The sequence below is a fragment of the Pogoniulus pusillus genome, chromosome 24, assembly GCF_015220805.1.
Source record: "Pogoniulus pusillus isolate bPogPus1 chromosome 24, bPogPus1.pri, whole genome shotgun sequence".
Classification (NCBI taxonomy): Eukaryota; Metazoa; Chordata; class Aves; order Piciformes; family Lybiidae; genus Pogoniulus; species Pogoniulus pusillus.
The window spans coordinates 397,688-419,591 of record NC_087287.1 but is presented as its reverse complement, the minus strand read 5'-3'; the positions used below and the strand labels follow the sequence as shown (position 1 = coordinate 419,591).

At 50.5% G+C, this 21,904-nt stretch overlaps 1 protein-coding gene across 6 annotated transcripts in view; it reads right to left on the bottom strand.

The window, feature by feature from the left end:
• The window catches only part of SHANK2 (SH3 and multiple ankyrin repeat domains 2), a 285,477-nt gene extending 267,806 nt beyond the window's left edge, over positions 1-17,671 (bottom strand). For 5 of the 6 annotated variants that reach the window (XM_064162984.1, XM_064162986.1, XM_064162987.1 and 2 more), the window contains exon 1: positions 17,381-17,667. In XM_064162984.1, the coding sequence (XP_064019054.1) occupies positions 17,381-17,382 (2 nt within the window). In that variant the 5' untranslated portion in view covers positions 17,383-17,667. Of the gene's footprint in view, positions 1-17,380 lie in introns of all 6 variants that reach the window. The other variant, XM_064162990.1, reaches the window with a different exon arrangement.
• Between the last annotated feature and the right edge of the window lie 4,233 nt (positions 17,672-21,904).

Genomic DNA, 21,904 nt, shown 5'->3' with positions numbered 1-21,904 from the left:
TGCACAGCCAGAGAAATACCCATCTCTGTATGTTCACGGGGATGGCACAGAGGAATGAGCATACTGAAGCACTCAGAGATGAAGCATCTGGCACTGTTCAGCTGCAGGATTAGCGTGGTTTAGTGAATACAATTTCAAACAACACACTTCATTAATTTACCCCTAACTTTTCTGAACACCAACAGCTCTCATCAGAGGAGTTCATGTGACCACAGAAGATTTCACACAACCCAGTCCACTTATGCTACATGAAAGCGCCAACTGCTGCTTGCGCAGCACCTCATGTAATTTACTGAGCTGAAGGCACTTTGCGCTGTAAGGCTCCCAGCAGTCTGTTAGTTTAGCAATGGTCAAATCCTCCCAGACATCTTTACCACTAAGACACCCTGCACAGACACTGAATCCTGCTCTTTGTCCCCATGTTCAAGCAAGAGCTCCACGACTGAGCTAAACACTAGGAGCAGGGTTTGCACCTCTGGCGTGTATATACCTGACAGATGCAATTGCTGCTTCATAAGCAAAGCTCAGCAAAGAACAAAGCAACACACTGAAAAATGAGTTTAGCAAGGGAAGAGAGACTCAAGATTTTGAGAGACAAGAATCATCTAATTCTGACATTACATAAAGTCAAAGCAAACAAAGAAAGGTTGTTCATAGAGAGGAAATATGACCAGGATCAGGACGGCAGGTCGAGGAAGTGGAGAAAGAGTTGTTTCACCCACCGGGAGAGGCATATCTGGGCATGTATTGAAAACACAGAACGGCAAGAGCTCCACATGGACCTTTTGAGAACTAAATATGAGGCCTGCAGCTGCTCTAACACTGGCTGAAGTGAATTCACATTTTTGTGCCTCTCTGGGTTTTTTGTGCTCCACTACTCTCATCTCCTTTTCCTTGGCAGTCTCACTGTAACAGCTTCACCGCTTCTGCTTTGTGTGGCAGCACAGAATGGGCTCAACCACGCCAGCTGCTTTGCAGTTTCACCTTACTGCTCGTGGCAGCAAGCGCCTGCTTCAGCTCCCCTCCAAATACAGACCACATCAGCATCCATGTACTGCACAGGCACTGAGGACACCACAGCACCAGGGTCCCACACACTGCCTCTCAAAGCGCTGAGCAGGCACAGGGAAAAGGCAGCACCAAGAATTCTGGGCAACGGCATGTGCTAAAATGAGTCAGGTTAGCACAAAACCAGGGAGGCTCCATGTAAGTGCAGGGCACAAGGACAGAAGAGATCCCTCAGCCACCCTTTCCCATCCAGGCACTGGATGGCTTCTTCCAATCCCTTAGACTTGGAGGAGGAGGGAAGAGAAGGTGCAAAGTCACGATCAGGACCTCACAACTACCTCCTATCTGACCTATGGACAGGGTCCCTCACTGTTTCCATGAGGGACCATGCCTGGAGGTGTAACAGCAGAGGAGTGAACCAGGTTGTTTTCACTTCTAGTTTTGTGTGATGTTTACGACCCTACTTGTATCCACGTTACAGCTGACTTGACTTTACTGGCCCTTAGTAAACCTGTCTCCAAAGTCCTTACCAAATTAAGCAGTTGTCAGATCTCACACACGCAAACTGCAGAGCTCTGAACAGCTGGGCCAGGCACAATGTAAAAGGAGCAGTGCATGGGTAGACTCAAGAGTTATATGCAAATCCCCTGCAGGTGCTCAGTGACACACTTTATTCTGTGGCCACAACGAGCCAAGCACCATCGGCCAAATCACAGGCTCACAGGATGTCAGGGGTTGGAAGAGACCAAAAGAGATCATCCAGTCCAATCCCCTTGCCAGAACAGGACCAAACAATCTAGCACAGATCACACAGGAACACATCCAGACAGGCCTTGAAAGCCTCCAGGGAAGGAGACTCCACAGCCTCTCTGGGCAGCCTGTGTCAGTACTCTGTGACCCTTACAGTCAAGAAGTTGCCTCTTGTGTCGAGTTGGAACCTCCTGTGCAGTAGCTTCTATCCATTGCTCCTTGTCCTATCCCAGGGAGCAGTGAGCAGAGCCTGTCCCTCCCCTCCTGAGCCCCAGCCCTCAGATAGTTACAAACATTTGTTATATCCCCTCTCAGTCTTCTCTTCTCCAGACTAATCAGCCCCAGGTCCCTCAACCTCTTCTCATTGGGCAGTGCTCCAGTCCCCTCATCATCCTCGTAGCCTTCTGCTGGACCCTCTCCAGCAGATCCCTGTCTCTCTTATACTGGGGATGCCAAAACTGAAGGCAATATTCAATATGAGGTCTCACCAGGGCAGAGGGGAAGGACAATCTCCCTTGATCTGCTGGACACACTCTTCTCAATACACCCCAAGATCCCATTGGCCGTCTTGGCCACAAGGGGGCACACTGCTGTGCCATGGGTAACGCTGATGACTAGGAAGCAAAAAGGGGGTGCAGTGCTAAAGCAGGGGCATATGAAGCACATCTTTGAGACAGCAAAAGCCAGGCTTTTATATATACTTGATGCATGAAGCTTGACCTGCTTGAACAAAAGTGGAGTTCAGTAACCCATAAGGGAACTTGCAAGTAAATGAGTTGATATGAGTAAGAATCCCTCAGGACCTGAGAAGATCCATACTTGCTCTAAATTCAGCAAGCAAAGTAAGAGGGAAAAGGCTTTCCCAAACCCCAAATGTTAGTGCCTCACCAGTCCTGCAGAACTGCTCATCCAGCCTGCCACTGTGCTGCCTAACACCAGACATCTCCCAAGTACAGGAACTACAGCAGGAAGCCTCAGGGCAACAGCTTCCCAGATCCACCTCCTCCTCTCAGAAAGTGGGACAGTCACAAATTCAGAGCATGCCACTGCTGGCTGCTCTAAGAGATTACTTACATGGTATAACCTTCATTAAAAGGAGCCCTTCAGGGGGAACGCTGAAGAGCCAGCACCAGAAGAGCTTGCAAGACACTTCAACAGCAGCTGTATTACAAACAGTCAGACTGACAAGCACCTGGAGCAGAGCATGGTTTAACTTGCATGGCAAGGGTTCTGGAGACCCCTGAGCATGTCATCAGCAACAGAGAACTCAAACAGGAAGAGGCCACAGGAAGCAACTCGTTCATCTGTCCCTTCATGGAGTGACGCTCCTTAGCTACTAAAACAACTGCAGTAGATGCAGTGCTCCGGCTAGGTATTAAAGTCAAGCTCAGAATAAAGTGTACACTGACAAGAAGCTTTTTCAACCCAAAAACCACATCTGGATGTCTCGGTAATGGCTTGTGTGCAAACTGTTCAGTATTTCCAACACATTACATTTTGACCCAAAACCATAAACTCATTCCCAGCGAAGCATGACATATGAAGGATGATACCACTGCCAACAGCTTCGATTCCAGACTTTATGACAACGGAACAAAGACTAGAACCAGATCCTGGACTTCTGCTACCTGTTCATAGTAGGTTAAAAAAGAAGTGCTCAGTTATGGAAAGCAAAAGGCCTCCTTCCTCTGCTTATCTAAACATCAAATGGCTCTGTAATTAAAGTCATGAGTACCACTGCAAATTACAAGCAATCAGCGACGAAAGCAAAACGTGTCAGCCGCGGCTCCTGGCTCATCATTATTTCATTTCCCGGTGCTGCAAAATCCAGGATAACCAATAACTAATAAAAGCTGCTCACAAAGCCAGCAGGTTCTCACCTTGGATGTTATTTGTCGTGGAACTCATTAGACCTGCCTGACTCAAGGAAGTTCACCCTAAACAGGGCAAAATTCCTGCTCTTTCACTGAACAGATTCACAGAAGGACTTGTACCCATTTTGCACCTGTAACTGGACTTTGAGCCCACACTCAAAGGAAAATCTATCAATGGTATTTACCAGCCAGAAGTGGGCTGCTTGTTCCATGGTGGTATTAGCTCTGTGGTTGGACTCAGTGATCTTAGAGGTCTTTTTCCACTGAAACACTTGGACCATTCTGACAGCAGGAGAGAGGCCATGCCCCTGCTATAGATCACTACCTGCAGCCTCTGCTTCTGTAGCACTCTTAAATGCAAGAATTTTAGCCAAAGACAGGAATTTGTTAACTTTCCTGGCTGAGCTATGGTGAGTGAAGAAGACGAAAGATGGAGTAACGAGAGGGAGGAAAGCTGGGGCAGTGGCTGAGCTGTGCAAGCAGATCTGCCCTGCTCAGCAGTTACCCAAGTGCCAGGTCTCACCTGCAGCTCCTGTGATGGGAGCAACATCTTGGATCAGGTCACTGGCACCACACTGAGGCTGGGGTTTAGTATTTGAGAGGGTCGGGCTTTTATGAAGAAAGGCTGAGGGACTTGGGGCTTTTTATCCTAGAGAAGAAAAGGTGGGGGAAGGGGGGAGAGAGGAGAATCCCATCAATACTTTACAGGGTGGCTGTCAGGAGGATGGGGCCAGGCTTTTCTCAGTGGTCCCCAGTGACAGGGCAAGAGGTAAGAGGCACGAGCTGGAACTTACAAAGTTCCACCTCAACATGAGCAGGAACTTGTTTACTTTGAGGGTGGTGGAGCACTGGAGCAGGCTGCCCAGAGAGGTGGTGGAGTCTCTGGAGTCACTCAAAACCCACCTGGGCAGCATCCTGTGCACCCTGCTGTAGGTGAACCTGCTCTGGCAGTGGGTTGGGCTGGGTGGCCTGCAGGGTCCCCTCAGCAGGGGGACTGCAGTTCTGTGACAGTCCATTATCAGAAGAAATAGTGGTTGCTACCCCAGCAGGATTTAGAGGAAATGGAAATGCACAATCAAATGCAGCTATGTATTTCCAACAACTGGATGAGGAAATCAGTGCCATGGGAAATCAAACTCTCTTACTGAAAATACTGCAACAGCCAGGACAATCGCTGAAGAAGTAAATGTGTGCCAATTTAGGACTTGGTGAAGGTTTAGCAAGTAAATCACCAACCATACAGCCAGCTACAGAGGTTAAGAGCTGCATGACCTCGAAAAAATTCATCAGGCCTAACTACTCTGACCATGCAGAGTCTCTTCATTGAGAAAACTCCAAGCAAAGTAACTGAAAGGGAACACCACAGAAAAAGCAAGTTGTTAAATACAGGTTGTTCAGCTTCTTCCAGATCTCCAGGACACACTTTTCTTGTTCCATTAACGTGGCACAGGGAAAGATGCCCTTTGAAAGAGCACCAGTGAGTCTTTCCTTGCAGCAGATCTCAGGCAAGCACACACAAAGGGTTCTCCCCCTCGCAGGTGCAATTGCTTGATTCAAAAGGATCTGGGAGGTAGCTTCCTAAGGTAGCCTTGCATTTGCTTGCGAAATGTGGTGAGCTGCAAGGGAAGCAAAGGAGATAAAACCACAAGAAAACAAAAGCACCGTAAAGTGCTGTAAGCACAGTTCACAGTGAATGGTGCAGGTATAGCAAGGAAGAAAACAATACCAATAATGGGATCATCTCCTTCTACATAGGAGTGCTGAACAAGATCAGACTCACGGACACTGCAACACATTTCTGTGCTTTAACACAGCAGATACACAGAGCAGAAGCAGATCTTAGGCATCCGTACTGAGAGAACATTGTCCTTTTCAGAATGCCAGCATGGTGGAGTTGAAGTGACCTCTGGAGATCATCCAGTCCAACCCCCTTGCTCCAGCAGGGCACTCACAGCAGCTTGCCCAGGATCATAATGGCCAGGTAGGGTTGGAAGCTCTCCAGAGAAGGAGACTCCACAACCTCTTTGGGCAGCCTGCTCCAGCACCCTCACACCAAAACCTCCTGGGTCCCAGTTTGAGCCCATGGTGCCTGGTCCCGTCCCTGGGCAGCACTGGAAATGAAGAGTTTTCCTTTCCCTTATGAATACAAACAAGGTTCAGTGGTACTGGAAGTGCAACACGTGGGGGAATACTAAAGTTCTCCACAACTTATTCATCCATTGTCTCTGCACATCTGCAAGCCAGGTATTAAGATCACAATCTCAGTTCAAAACAACCACAGATCAATTTTGAGTGTCATTAACAGCCCCCTATCCCCAGGGCAGTCTGCTCCCAGACAAACACATCTTCTCTGACAAAGGGACGGGAGAAAGGAGAATAAAACTGACAGCTGTACACAAATCTCCCTGGAGATCTCCAGTTAAACAAATAAAACCCATGCCAGTCAACCTAGTTACACAACACTCCTCTCCTTTCGCTGAAGATACGCTGAAATCTTCATGACAAAACAGTTACAGCCGGGAAGAAGAAGAAAAAAAAAACACCAAAAACCTCTGAGGAGGCAGCCTGGGATATTTCATGTAAAGGACACTCGACTGCAGCTGCCTCCAGCGAAGCACCCGCGGGACGCAGCTGAGCGGTGCTGAGCTCTCCCCATGCAGCACAGCACCTCCGTGAGCGCCTGCCTCTGCCTGCCAGCGCTGCCCTGGCTTTACTCTCTGCACTGAAGCTGGCGTGCTGAGCCCTGCAGTGTTCGCACCCATCTGTCTCTCCAGGTACAGCTGCTTCTCCCTCCCCCGAGCAGCGGGAGCCCAGCGCCAGCGAGGCTCGATGGGATGCTTGCTCCTGTGCGCCCAGACGCGGCCGCGCTGCCGCACAGCACCGCTGGCTGGGCCGGTTCGTTACCGAAGGGCTGGACGCGGCTCTGCTGGCTGGGGTTCCGAGGAGCAGCACAGGTCCTGTCCTGTCTCTGGAATCACCACACAGCACGTCAGTGGAACCTCGGTTACTGACGCCAAGAGGCTTTCTGTAAACAACTTCTGTCCCAGCGCCTGCCCTCCATAAACCGCCTCAGACAACAGGGATCGCATGTTGGAGGAGGGACCACAGCATCGTCACATGCTGGGGAGGGACCTCACAGCTGCAACTCAGGCATTCCGAGAAGACTCGAAAGCTTCTGCCTCCACTTCTCCCGAAGCTCAAGTCTGTTCCTTTCCTCAACATCTCAAACCCGAATGCCTTAAGGCAGGGGTCTCTGCTCATCCTTCACAGACAGCATGCAGCTCCAACATGTCGGATTGCCAAAGGACAGCCAGCATCTGACAGTCCCTATAAGCAGGTCTCACACAAGTGTCCTAGAGCTATACTCTACCCTTTCTGCTTGCAAAGCTGAAGTCAGAATAATCCCAGAGTTCAAAGGATGAGAATGTTTGACTTCAGCTTCATCCCCTGCCTGCTCTAGCTCTAGGACAGTTGTGTAAGGAGACCTAACCCACTCCTTCCACCCACGCCCAGCCCTCAGTGACAGCTGCCCTGGATTCTCTTTCCAGCACTTGCCAGGCCTGAAGGTTTTCACAGCCCCTGCTTCTTACTGCCTGCTGCATTCTAGTTGAGAAAGAGAGAGCTTTTACCAAAGACCGGTAGGCTTCATCTCCCTTCTCGCATGCTCACCACTGACATTTACAGCAGCAATCTCCGCAGCAGCTCTGGAATGCAAGCCAGGAAACAAAGAGGGTAAAGACTGCATTCTTGGCACAAGTTAAAATAGGTGTGAATGCTCTAGGTGAGACAAACTAAAATCTAACTTCACTTTTTCCTTTTGCTGCAAGAACATTTCTAAAATCCTGATGGACCAACCTAACTTTGTTGGCAGCCTCTTTTCAGAGCTGTGTCAGGAGAACTAAAACACTCTGGTAGAACTAAAAGTGAGCAGAAGCATGACCTCTGCATGCTGCTCTGGTCTTGAGTTTAAATGTCCCCACAAAAATCTTGTACCTTACTAATGCTTGACTTGGGGATTGCTGGCATGGCAGTGGCTTGGGATGCAATAGAAAGCAGCAAAGGCTCCCAGTGCAGACAACGTCAGCTGCTCACACAGCTGTATTTTCACTGCTTTTGAAACACAACGCTTCTCCATCTCCTCTGGAAACTGAAGACTGCTGCTCTGAGGCCACCACATTCGCTTCTCTTTACAGAAGCCTAAGGATTCTGCAGAGGACAGACCACCTTAATGATGTTCTTTAGAAGACCTCAACGAACAACCCTTGAGGCAGCACATTCCATCATGGCCCAAGAAAGCAAGATAACCTTTGCAAGGAAAGGGAAGTCCACAAAGAGGTGATTTCAAGCCTTCCATTGAGTCTTTTCCGTTGTCAGGAGTGATAATACAGACAGGACAATGAAGCTGGTGAGGGGCCTGGAGCACAGCCCTGTGAGGAGAGGCTGAGGGAGCTGGGGGTGTGCAGCCTGCAGAAGAGAAGGCTCAGGGCAGACCTCATTTCTGTCTACAGCTACCCGAAGGGAGGCTGTAGCCAGCTGGGGTTGGGCTCTTCTCCCAGGCACCCAGCAACAGAACAAGGGGACACAGCCTCAAGCTCTGCCAGGGCAGGTCTAGGCTGGATGTTAGGAGGAAGTTGTTGGCAGAGAGAGTGATTGGCATTGGAATGGGCTGCCCAGGGAGGCGGTGGGGTCACCATCTTTGGAGGTGTTGAAGCAAAGCCTGGATGAGGCACTTAGTGCCATGGTCTGGTTGACTGGATAGGGCTGGGTGCTAGGTTGGACTGGATGAGCTTGGAGGTCTCTTCCAGCCTGATTGATTCTGTGACAGTCTCTCCATCTCCCTCTGAGCAGCTGCCTCCAGAGAACACAGTGTTGGTGTTCACCTGCCTAAACAACTGGTCTCTGCACCCAGGACATTTGCCAACTCATGAAGTGACTCTTCTGAATGCATCACAACTCAGGGCAGCTGCCAGGTGCTTGCCACGCTCTGTCCTGTTTCAGCCAGCCTGAATTAAAGGTGGGTCCCCATCAGCAGACAGTCCGAGAAAGTAAAGCAGGTACTTACACACCCACCCTGGACAAGGGTCGATCTTCTTTTAGCAGAGCACCTGCTGCTGGCCTTGGATACCAACACATGTGAGTGTCCCGAGCGTTCTCCTGCACATGGCACTGTGGACTAGGCACTCTTCTGTCACAGAATAAAGCCCCTACACGTGATTGAGTTGTATCCAAAAAGTCTGCACCCGTTCTGTGCTGAAGTCTGCGCTGGGAACTAGGGACTTTGCTTAACTAGTCCATTTGTGCCTGCCCTCGACTGCCTTTTGAGGCAGGGGCCTTTTAGAAACCTTGGCATCTTTTCTTCCATGTGGCATTCAAAGGCTACTTCTCAGTGCCTGCTCTTTGCATCAGCGTGTGTGATTTTGAAGGCAGCTCTAAGGTGGCATAACTGACTGGTTTCAGCAGAGCTGCTGACACCAACTGAGGATCTCAAAGTACATAAAATAAACACTTTTGCTCCTCAGACGTTTTTCACAGGTTTTGAAGTCTAAAAATCTCATGCTGCTTTCTTCCACACATTCATTCATTCCACACAAGTCCAGGCTGGGTGGGGAATGGCTCAGAGCAGCCCTGAGAAAAAGGAATTGGGGGTCTGGGGTGATGAAAAGCTCAACAAGAGCCTGCAGTGTGAGTGCAGTCCAGACAGCAGCCCTGTGTTGGGCTGCAGCAAGAGCAGTGTGGGCAGCAGGGCAAGGGAGGGGATTCTGTCCCTTTGCTCTGCTCTCCTGAGACCCCACCTGGAGTCCTGGGTGCAGTTCTGGAGTCCCCAACACAAGAAGGACATGGAGAAACTGTTGCAGCCAGTCCAGAGGAGGCCACCAAGATGCTCAGAGGGCTGCAGCAGCTCTGCTATGAGGACAGGCTGAGAGAGTTGGGGCTTTGCAGCCTGGAGAAGAGAAGGCTTCCAGGAGACCTTGGAGTGGCCTTCCAATATCTGAAGGGGGCTACAGGAAGGCTGAGGGACTATTGACAAGGTCTTGTAACAACAGCACAAGGGGTAATGGGTTTAAACTGGCAGAAAGGAGATTGAAACTGGATGTTATTAAAGTGTTCTTTAGAGTGAGGGTGGTGAGACACTGGCACAGGTTGCCCAGGGATCTTTGATCACATTCTGTGATTCTGTGATCCACAACCTCCCTGGAGCTGTTCAAGGCCAGACTGGGTGAGGCCTTGAGCAACCTGGTCTAGTGGGAGGTGTCCCTGTCTATGGCAGGGGGTTGGAACTAGATGAGCTTTGAGGTCCCTTTCAACCTAAACCATTCTATGATTCTATGATTTCCCAGAGGTCTGAGCCAAGCAGCAACCACACTGACACCAACACAACCTCCCAAAGCTGCCAAGGCCAGAGTGAAAAGCAGAGCCTGTTGAAAGCCAGGCTCCTTCATGGCAAGGTTTCCCAGTATTTGTTCAGAGAAGCTTTGTGATCAGGTAAGCGCCGCGCTGGCGGCAGTGCAGCACACTTGGCTGGGTCACACAGCAGGAGCGCTTGAACACAACAAAGAGCTGCTTTGCTTTGCTGAAGCCTCCTCCTCAGACAGAAAAATGGCAGGTTTGGCTCAGCTGTGTGGGCAGTGCTCGTGGTATGTGCCAAGCACAGGTAACCCTGCAGCTGCAGGCTGGTCAGCTGGCACAGAGGACAGATGTTAAGGGTGGCACGCCGTGACTGCCAGCAGCAGTGGCAGCTGTAGGGCACCTCGAACTAAGGTCAGACTGCAGGAGGAGTGCAATGGCTGCCTCTCTGCCAGCAGCACTCAGCCTCACACACAATCTTTTTGGTTGGAAGAGACCTTTCAGATCATCCAGTCCAACCCTTAACTCAGTACTGCCAGGGCACCACCAAACCACGTCCCTCAGCACCACATCTCCAAGGCTTTGAAACCCCTCCAGAGATGGGGACTCCACCATTGCTCTGGGCATCCTGGGACAGGCCCTGACAATCACTTCAGGGAAGAAGTTGTTCTTCATGTCCCACTTACACCTCCACTGATGAATTTGAGGACATTTCCTCTTATCCTGTTGCTTGTTCCTTGGGAGAAGAGACCAAGTTGGCTCCAGCCTTCTCTCAAGGAGCTGTAAAGAACCTCTTAGCCTCCTCCTCTTCAGACTAAACACCCCTAGGTCCCGCAGCTGCTCCTCACCAGCTCTGTTCTCCAGACCCTTCATCAACTTTGTTGCCCCTCTCTGGACCCACTCAAGTCCCTCAGTGCCCTTCTTGGAGCAAGGGTCCCAAAACTGAATCCAGGATTTGAGGTGCAGTCTAAGCTGTAACTACAGAAGACAGCACTGGAGGATCTCAGAGCTGAAAGAAAGGAAACTAAAAGCAGTGCTCTCAGGTGTGGGACAGCTTTTGTGGGGTGCAAGGCCAGGACGGATGCTTAGTGTCAGCCTTGAGACAGCTCTTCCCTTCCCTGAGAAGTCTCTCCCCACTGTGTGACCTCACCTCACGTCCAAGAGCCGAGGCTTTGGTACAACGCCTGGCACCCAGAGAGGTGACCCCAGAGAGGTGACCCTGCAGACGACCTGCCCCTCCTGCTGGGCTTGGTTTTTCTGATGGGGAGCAAACAGCTCAAGACAGATGTACCAGGGCTGCAAGTGAGGAATGGGTGGAGGGTTACATTTCTGTGGGTTGCTGACTTCCCAAGCAGGTTTCAGGCTCATTGGAGAGAGCAGACAACGGCAGGCCATGGCCAGCCTTCCTCCTGTAAGCTGCTCAGACCTTCCCTTTTCAAGTCACACTCACCACAGCACTCTCCACATTTACTCAGAGTAAATACCCTCTGTGTGGAACTGAATGTTAGCCCCATGACGACTGCATCCTGGCTACAGTTCTCAGGTAGTGCTGAGCACTTGCTCTCCCAGTATTTTGTCAGTAGAGTTTAATTCAACAAGAAGGTTCTGTGCACTGTGCCTCTGAGATGGAGACCATGAGCTGGGGCTAAGTACAACAGTGGCACCAAAACCTAAATCAGAGACTGCTAGAAGCCAACCACAGCAGTGCAAAGGTTTAGAGCAGTTGTATACAGCAACTCTTTCCACATGGAAGCGCAGTACCAGCTTCAGAAGAAAGATGTCACAGTCCTGACCATCACAGCTACAGGCCTGCTAGCAAACCAAGTAAGCCAGGGATTGTAGATGCGACTCAGCCACTGCCCTCTTGCCAGCATGGATTTTGTCTGCTTACCCCAGATCCCAGAGAGTGAGTAAAGAGGCACAGTCCACATGCTCAGAGATCCCAGGCTCCATTCCCAATAGCCAGTCTGGGCACTGCTGCTCTGTTCTGGAAAGCAAGCGAGCTCAGGTACATGGGAAGGAGCCACGACGAACCCTCTGGGGATGGAGAACAGTCACTGGCCTATTTCATGTAATTATAAAGGGATGGGCTTTGAGATGGTGTTGGCACAACACTTACTACATCATTCAGCATCCCCTCATTAAGCATCCTATTGCTCAACCATGCAGAGCTATCAAGATCTTTGCAGCACAACCACAGTGCTGAGCACAATGGACTCTTCCCCATGTGCTACAAGAGACCTCTACACAAAAAGGGTGAGAAGTGCTGGAGTGGAGATGGGTGCATGGCTCCCATGTGCTGCTCTACACTAAGAGGACACAGTAGTCTAGCTGAGCTCTGAAAACTCAGCTGGCTTCAAAAAGAAGAGGGTCGTTGGGTTTGGGGAGGGATTGTTTAAGTGAGAGATCAAACTCTGTTTCTAATGCAGAACTCCATGAAAAGTAAAGCTGAGCACAAAACACAGCTGGCACAGCTCAGATAGATGCAGCCACACACCCAGAGTGTCACAACAAAGGCAATCCAAACGCTTCTTCAAATGCAACTGGAACTTCACTCTGATCCACACTTTGCCTTATGCTTTCTGTCACCGTTTACAACTCAGTCCTCATTCGTATGTTGCACGCTGCCCCCGCTCCTTCCTGCAGGAAAAGACGGCTCAAAGCTGCTCTCTGGAACCGTCAGTAAGCACTCTGTGTGTGCTCCTGAGGGCTCCGGCAGGTGCCTCTCTAGCACGCTGCACGCCAGCAGCATGCAGTATTTGCAGCACTGGTGAGCATCCTGGTTTCAAAGGCTGGGGAAGCTTTCAGAAGGGGATAGTGCTTACAGACCATGGCACCTGATCCAAAGTAACCCTCTGCTGGCTTGCACTCCCTGACTTGAAGGCAGACAATTAAAACTAGACCTGAGTTCCAGTCGAATGATGTGTACCATGGGCTTATTTCAGACCCCAGATTTTTAACATAAATTAAATCTCATCTGCTTGTTCTTAAAGATAGAGCACCTGGGTCAAATGCACACAGCCTATAATCTAGTTCTTCTCACCAAAACATTCTAGCCTGCTTCAAACTAGCACACACTCAGAGGTGTCAAAAACAATTATCTCCACAAATGAACCCAAATTTTTTTTCCTCTCAGCAACTCTAACACAAAGCACAGACACTTGTGTAAACTGCTGGCAAGGAGCGTGGGTCATATCCTTGTCTACTGACTGCTCCATGCAGAGACTCATGGCCTGACCTTTCAGACACAAAGCTCTGTGCTAGGCAAACTGAAATCCAGGCTCAGCTACACCATCATCTCTGCTCCAACAACACTGCTTTCCTGTCCACAGGAATAGGTACTTCCCTGAAACCCATGGAATATATTGGATGTTCAGAAATTATCTCAATGAGATCAGCAGTGGCAAGTTGAGTACAAGTCCATGGCACAGTAAGACTGTTCTTTTGTACAAAAAACAGCAAGGGAGGTTTTTATTGAAGGGTGCAGACTGAAGGGAGAAACTGATGGGAAAAGAAATCAACCTCCATCACTGTATTTTATAAGTACTGCTGGTCTCTGGCTGAACTGACAAGTGCAAAGAGCACTGCTGAAAGGAGATTGTCTTTCCAGTATTCTTGGTTTGCAAATTCCAGGAGCTGCTTCTAAAGCAGGCAGGAAAATGAGATTCCAAAAAACATTGATTTTAGCACGACAGTGTTTTTCTGAAGGTAATGGTATGCAAATCATTATGCATGTATTTACATTCTTGATTAGGACAAGATTGAGAAGTCAGAAAATAGAGCAACCATCCTGCTGTAGATTCAAGCAAAGGCATTTCACATATGCGAGAGACATGAGTAACTGGCACAGAAGGAATTAGCAGAGCTCAAACCCCAGCATTAAAAGGCTGAAGATAACTAAGTTGTGTCTACCATCCCCAGCAAAGAGTTCACACTATCTAGGGTGCACATTTTTTAATTAATGGGAAACTAGTTTGATGGGAAGACCTATGTCAGGCTAGGGCTCTGAGGGGCTCCTCTAGAAACCTGCCACTCTGACACAGCCACTGGTCACCAAACTTCCCAACAGAACAGACTGACCTCAGAAGCAGGGAAACTGAAGTCTGCCAAAGGAACTTAAGAAGGAAATTTGATCAGGCCCTGGGAGTCTCTTGCATAATTCACTATCTCTTCTTTGGACTGCCTGGGCTGATCTGCAAAAGGAGCACCACAGCTCCAAGCCCTCCACCTTCCCTGCACAGCAGGTACCTTGCCAGCACATCTGAAAGGGCTAAAGCTGCAGGACCACCTATTCCAGAAGCACAGTGCAACGTAGAGGAGGACTACTTCTGGGGTGCAAACTACTCAGAAAGTGCTGTGGCTGCCAGGTTTGAACAGCCTGCAGAGAAAAAGAGCAAGGGCTATTTCTGAGTGGGAGTCTAAGAAGTGCCCCAGGGGTTACAGCATCTGAGAAATTTATATGCTAAAGGAAAACAGAAAGCTTGAATAATCTCAGCTGAGAGACACAGCAGCACAAGTGTGTGGGAAAAGAGACAAGCTGGGATGGAGGCAGGGGATAATCAATCTGAAGAAATTAAAAGCTATTTTTCTGGACCTAAGAGAAGAGGAAAACATGAGTGCTGTGGGATAAAACAAGAGAGCCAGGCAGAATCAATGTAAAGAATTTCTCAGATGGCCCTGACTCTCCACTGCCCCTTCAGATAGTTTACAGCAAACCACCTGGAACAGGTGTGCAAAGATAATGCTGTTTGGCCAAGCTTCAAGTCTGCCTACCTAAATTCAGCTGTTACTTTTTTCAACTTACTTCTTCTAAGCCATCAAACCAGCCGCAACTAGAGAAAAAGTACCAAAGCACCACTTGGGTGGTGCTTATACCCAGTGTATGTAGGTGCCACCAAATCCAGGACAGGGAAGAGCGTTGCCTCTACTCAGTAAGTGCCTTTTCCAGGCCATTTTATCTCCTCCTACAAGAACAGCAGTGCTTCTCCTAACTAAGATCTGGCTAACCTGCTCATCCCCTCCTGGCACTGCAAGGAGCTGAGCACTGGCCGCACCTCCGTTCCCCTGCACTCTGTTTGTGGCCTGTGCTTTCACTTGATTTCTGGGGGTCTGGTACATTTGACCTGACTGGAGTTCTTGGATTTTTATTAGAGAAGATATGGGCAAAGCTTAAGTCATTTGACATGCAGGAGGCCAGCTGGTACTTCAGTGTCTTGGAAGCTCTGAAACACGTGTAGGTGTCACTTCAAACCTCACTACACTTCAGAGATGGTGAAGACCTCTGCTCACATCCATCACCAAGCCTGAAAATTCTCCCAAGCGTATCCAGCAGCAGAGAGACATTTAACAGCAAGCCCTCCACCACTGGTGGCTGCAGCTTCAGAACAGAACAGAATCTGGACAGGGTGGCTCCATACTTGAACAAGTTTTCCTGCTCTCTGTTGTATCAAAGCCAGTGGATGTGGAATGCTCCTAGATCCTCACTGCAGACAGGAGGTGAGGTGTTCGTCAGCACCTTGCTGAGCCCAAAGATCATGCTCCAGGCAGACCAGGCAGCAGCCACTGCTGCTTCACCTAGGCCCTCCCTCAGGTGCAGCAGTGCAGTGTGCTCTATGTGTGACAGTGTGTTCCACGGTGACAAGCAAGTTAAGGCCATGCTGTGCTAGGCAATACAGATGTACTGCAAGAGGAACGACAGATGAGGCCAGCGCTGTTTATTGATTCTCGTTCTTCACAATCACAGGCAATTAGGCAATCACAAGTTGAACTCAGGTCCACAGGACATCTAACCCACCCACTAGCTCACAACCTTCTGCGAGATAACACAGTATGCCATAACGAACAGAGACACCTAAAGATACAGCTACAGACCTCAGGAAGAACATGGGAATGACACAAAATATCAGTTCTCATCTCTAGCCTGAAATCCTTCTTCAAATAAAACACAGAAAGAAAAGCTGCCAATAAAACCCACACAGAAAAATCCCTCCACTAATTATATTTCTATTCACAAGAGAGATGAAGCACTGTAAAAGCTACATTAAAGTCTCACCCTACTAAACTACATTTCAGCCTAGTTACCTCCCCAGACTTTGATTATTTTAATGTGTGATTGTGTTTTTAATATAAGCAAAGAAGAGCCAGGCCATTTCACGGTGAAGTCACAACCGTGATCCACAAACAGCTCTAAACAAAGGATACTACTTGGTTTTGAGGACTTTTTTTTCTTTACCCTGACAAAGCCTCCCTTCAACAAGGCAGGTTATCCTGCGACTTACCAGAGCCAAGAGCACAGGAAAGGAGACAAGTAAGAGCGAAAAAATAAAAAAAGAAAGAACGCAAAACCTTTCAGGATAATAAATTCACTGATGTGTCCATTTGCTTGCAGGGATGTTTTGTGATTTCCAGGCTAAAGATCAGATGCTTCAGACCAAGCATGGCAGCAGCATGACAGCAGCTAGCTGAATTTCCCACGGCTTCCACTACTCCTCGGGACCCTCGGGAAGCGATCCTCTTCCCCTTTCTTACCTTATCCTGCTGCTCTGTCACACGAACAACGCGAGGGGAAGGTCGCTCTGCTTCAAGCGAAGACTGAGCACCTCCCCTCCTTTGCTTGCTTCTGCAATGCCGTGCAACACGGCGGGACGCTACCGAGAGCCGGGTCTCCTGCCTGCACCTGGCCTGGCCAGCCCACACGGCGCCCACCCCTGGCCACCTGCTCACAGCCACACGTCTCCTTCATCCGCACCCTCGCAGCCCCAAACGTGCCGCTTCACCGCTCCTCACAGCCCCTGCCGACTGCGAAGCCAGGACGGCGCCTTCCAACCGCCGCCGCCCGCCCCGCCGAGCAAGCCCAACTCCACTGCCGAAGTCAAAGGGCTGACTGGCAAAGCCAGGCGGCCTGCGGGCAGCTCCACGGCTTTCCAAGGGGCTGCCTTGCTGAACAGCCCCTCCGGCACTCCTCGCCTCCGGACAAGGGGGCGCAGCCACCACTCCCGGACGGGGCAGAGCCGATGCCTGGGAACCGCCTCCAACAGGGCTATACCCCGCGGCCCCCGCCCCAGCAGCCCCACACGCACCCCCCGGGCCGTGCGTACCTGTGGCGTAACGGGACGGTTAGCGGTAAGGGGGCGGCCGGAGCGGCGCTTCCCTCGCTCCCGGCTGCCTCCACCGCCACCCGGGCTCGGCGGGAGCGCGTATCCCGGTGCGGACAGGCGGGAAAGAAAGGAGAGGCCGGTCCGGGGAGCCGCCCCCCGCACCCAGGCAGCTCCCGCCTCGTTGTCCGTGCCGGCCCCCCGCCCTTCACCGCTCCACCGGCTGCGGGCGCCGCTGCCGCCGGTCTTACCGCCCCCTCCCGCCGAGGGGAGACTGCTCGCCCCCGGTTGCCGCTGCAGGGTACTTACATTGTCGGTGGGGCCGGGTCAATCGCCGGGGTCCGGAGAGCTGTCCGGCAGCTCAGCCATCTCCGCTTTCTGCATGCTCGAATTCCTTCGGCTTTTTGTTCTTCCTCCCTCCTCTCTCCGCTCTTGACCGTGACGGAGCTGAGAGGAGTCAGCAACGGGTCCAACACAGCTCGACGGGTGCAGCCAGCCGAGAGGCTTTGTCTGCAGCCCCGAGTGGCAGAAGCACGCAGCGGCCAGCTCGGCAGCCCGCAGGGCTGAGTGCCGCAGCCGGCGCGAAACTTCCACCGGACCTTGCTTGGCTGCGGGCGCGGCAGGCGCCGGGCGCAGCCCGCGAGCGGCACCGGCGCGGGGCGGGAGCCGGCAGCTCGCGCTCGGGCGCTCCGGGGCGCAGCTGCCCCCGCGCCAGGGCAGCCAGGCCGCGGCAGGTGCAGAGGGGCCTGGAGAGCAGGGCTGGGGAGGAGCAGCTGAGGACGCTGGGGTTAGTTAGTCGGGAGGAGGCTGAGGGCAGACCTCGTGGCTCGCTACAGCTCCCGAGACAAAAGCCACAGGACGAGAGGAAAGAGCCTCGGGCTGCACCAAGGGAGGGTTAGGTAGGACACGAGGAACACTTTCTGCCATGAAGGAGTGACCAAGCGCTGGAACAGGCTGCCAGGGCAGTGCTGGAGTCCCCAACGCTGGAGGGATTGATTTCAGAGCACTGCAGCTGTAGTGCTGAGGGCACGGCTCAGTGGTGACCCGGCCAGTGCTGGGTTAAAGGTTGTTACTGGTGTTCTTACAGTTCTCTTTCAGCCAAAATGATTCTGTGGTTCTACGAGATGTGGACAAGCAGTAGGAAGCACACAGGCAGTGTATGGGAGTTGCTGGTCTCACACACTCCAGCTGCGCAGGTGCTGCTTCCATTTCTCCTCATCTTCCCAGGCATCACACACCTGCAACCAGGGGACAGCTATAGCTGCAAACACACCCCAGTTTGTCCTGGCGTGGGCTGAACCTCCAGCAGCTCACAGGGGGAAACACTCATTTCAGCCCAGGATCACTGCTAAGCCACTGAAAGGACTGAGAGACATGAGAGCCGTAGCTTGAATCAAGGGATGGACGCAACAAAGCCAGGACCAGTATTTGGTAAAATACTGTTCTAAAATTGCCGTATCTTTGACCTTTTTATCCCTAAATGACACCCATTTCAAATCAATAACGACACAGTCTGAAGTGGCTACAGACAGAAACAGGGACTTTAGACCACATGGAGGAGTCAGCCTTTAGGCACAGTGCCACGCTGGACCTAACAATGCCTCGCACACTGTTGTTGGTTTTTCTCTCTAGGAGCCCTTCCCAAGTAAACAGAACAGAAATGACATTACCGTTAGCAGTGCAGTTCTGGACTTTCTGGGCTGCTCTGTGGAGTTACAAAGCTTTTTACTATGCTAGCTTTCAAATGGCTCTGTTTGAACACGAAATGCCCTTGAAAAGGAGGATATTTTTTAATACACATGGAGCAACTTTGTTACCTCATGAATATTAATGAAGGTTACGCTGCCTGCGGTGGAAGCAGCTTCCCCGCCAGAGCTCCTGGGCACACAATGCCGGCGCCGGCAGAGTTCAGGCGTCGTTCTCCACGCTGGGTGTGAGCCCTTGGTGATAGATGGAGACCTTTCCTCTTAGGCAGCATGGAGGGTGTCGGGAATGCCTGGGTCTCAAAACGTAACATTGCTGTAGGGAAATTAACAGCAAACAAAACCAACCCAGAAGCAGGTGAGCAAACAAGCGAAAGGAAAGCGATTGGGCTGGAATGGGAATGTCCTCTTTTAAGCTGCTTTACCCATCCCTACACTGTGCTCTTTACATTTTTAAGCATCTGAACATTTGTTCTGTCAGTCGAGAAAAAATGGACTTACTTGAACTCATGTTAGGTCCCCAGGGGATATGATGGGAAAATAGGACAACAGTGCTAAGTAGAAAAACTCCATCTACAGCATCTTTTACAATTAAAAACCTCCAAATAGCAAACAGCAGCTACAGCAAAACCCCCAAGCAACCAGTGAAAAAGACTGCATGCCACAGTATGCTGCAGTAACTCAGCATGGAATCCAGTGACCAGTCTGCAAACAGTGCAAATGAGAACTGCTTCCATCAGTGACAGTAACTGAGAACTGCTCTGCATGAAGCGTGCAATCCTGCATCTGTACTAACTCCTGCTATCAGATTACAAACCAAGTCCCAGAGTGCAGTCAAATGGAACTGTTGTCGTCATATCTAAGGTGCACAAGAAACTGGGGTCCTTATTTGGGTAGCGTGAATGGCGGCAGCGGGAAAGCACAAAATTACATCCCTCCATTTTTCAACTGCCATGTCTGAAATTTCACCCAGATGAGTTCTGCAAAAGCTTTATCTGTAACTAAATGCATTTCACTTCCTAGTTTTTACGTTTTTTCCTTTAAAAATAAGCATTATGATGACCTTCAGCTGAGTAAGAGCTAAGAAATCTATGTCAGAAAAGCTGCTCCCAAGTACATCCAGTTGCCTGAAGCACTTGGAAAGCTGGGACACGGCATTAGGAAGTTTTGCCTAAATAACTTATGCTTCCCGATGAAAGGAAGCGCAGCAGGAGCAAGTCCCTAGATCTCATTGAAATGGCACAACTCTGCAGCCCTGGGGAGCTGCTTTCCATGGGCACTCTTGACCATTCTTTAGGCTGGAGAAGTGACACTCTGAAGCCTGGGAGCCTTATGTGGGATGAACCTCATGTTTCTTACTGGCAGCAAACGAAGCTTCAAGGACTTTTCAACCTCTCGTTATAGATCAAAGACCTGGGGTTAGTGCATTTTGGTAATTCTGAATGCAAGTTCAGCACTAGGCTTCAGTACAAAATGTTTTAAGCCCAAATCAAACAGAACCTGCCTGTAATTGAATTATAAGCATCAAGGTAGAACCAAAGCAATAATGTGGCAAGCTCCAAACTCAGATTTCTTGTACAAAAGTGAAATATGTTGTTAAAAGCCCTCTACACATTTGTTAGCATTTTTCTGTTTCAAGGAAGGCCCAGATGTATCCAATAGCTAGCTTTGGTTGGGCTTGGTTTGCACACAACACCCATAAAAAGCCCTTTCATGGCCAGATGAACTCTTAACTCTGAGGAATGTATTTGCTTATAGACAAGATCTCAAGGGTCAAGAACTGGCTGGAAGATTGGGCCCAGAGAGTGGTGGTGAATGGTGCCACATCCAGTTGGCAGCTGTCACTAGTGGTATGCCCCAGGGATCAGTGCTGGGCACAGTCCTGTTCAACATCTTTACTGATGATCTGGACCAGGGGATGGAGTCCAGCATCAGTAAATTTGCAGATGACACCAAGCTAGGAGCAGGTTTGGAGCTGTTGGAGGGTAGGAGAGCCTTGCCTCTGCAGGGACCTTGCCAGGCTGGATGGGTGGGCAGAGGCCAAGGGGATGAGATTCAACAAGGATAAATGCAGGGTTCTACACTTTAGCCACAACAACCCCAAGCAGTGCTCCAAGCTGGAGACAGAGTGGCTGAGAGCAGCCAGGCTGAAAGGGACCTGAGGGTACTGGTAGAGAGCAGCTGAAGATGAGCCAGCAGTGTGCCCAGGTGGGCAGCAGAGCCAGTGGCATCCTGGCCTGGAGCAGTGTGGCCAGCAGGACAAGGGAGGTTCTTCTGCCCTGTGCTCAGCACTGCTCAGGCCACACTTTGAGTGCTGTGTCCAGTTCTGGGCTCCTCAATTCAAGAGAGATGTTGAGGTGCTAGAAGGTGTCCAGAGAAGGGCAGCTGGGGAGGGGCCTGGAGCACAGCCCTGTGAGGAGAGGCTGAGGGAGTGCAGCCTGCAGCAGAGGAGGCTCAGGGCAGACCTCATTTCTGTCTACAGCTACCTGAAGGGAGGCTGTAGCCAGATGGGGTTGAGCTCTTCTCCCAGGCACCCAGCAACAGAACAAGGGGACACAGTCTCAAGCTCTGCCAGGGCAGGTCTAGGCTGGATGTTAGGAGGAAGTTGTTGTCAGAGAGAGTGATTGGCATTGGAATGGGCTGCCCAGGGAGGTGGTGGAGTCGCCGTCCCTGGGGGTGTTGAAGCCAAGCCTGGATGAGGCACTTGGTGCCATGGTCTGGTTGGTTGGACAGGGCTGGGTGCTAGGTTGGACTGGATGAGCTTGGAGCTCTCTTCCAACCTGGCTGATTCTATGAGTCTGTGATTCAAACCGCTCACTCTCCTAAATGGTCCCACCCCTGAGATCTTCACCACTCCTCAGCAATTTTTCTGAGATATTTTGGCATCTTTACCCATTTTTGTACTTTGCTTCCATACTTCTTCAGTTACTGTTTCCCTCCTATTTATTAGCTGCCCATAATAAGCCAGCTTATTAAACCAATATAAAGTTAAATTAATGCAGATTTTTTTTCTTGTGAGTGTTAATAGATTTTTCAGCAGTCTTGTGTCCTTCAAGGATAATAAAAGTCATTAAAAGCTCCAGTTAGGCACAGATCTGGGAGAGGGGTGAAATGCACAGTATCTCCTGAT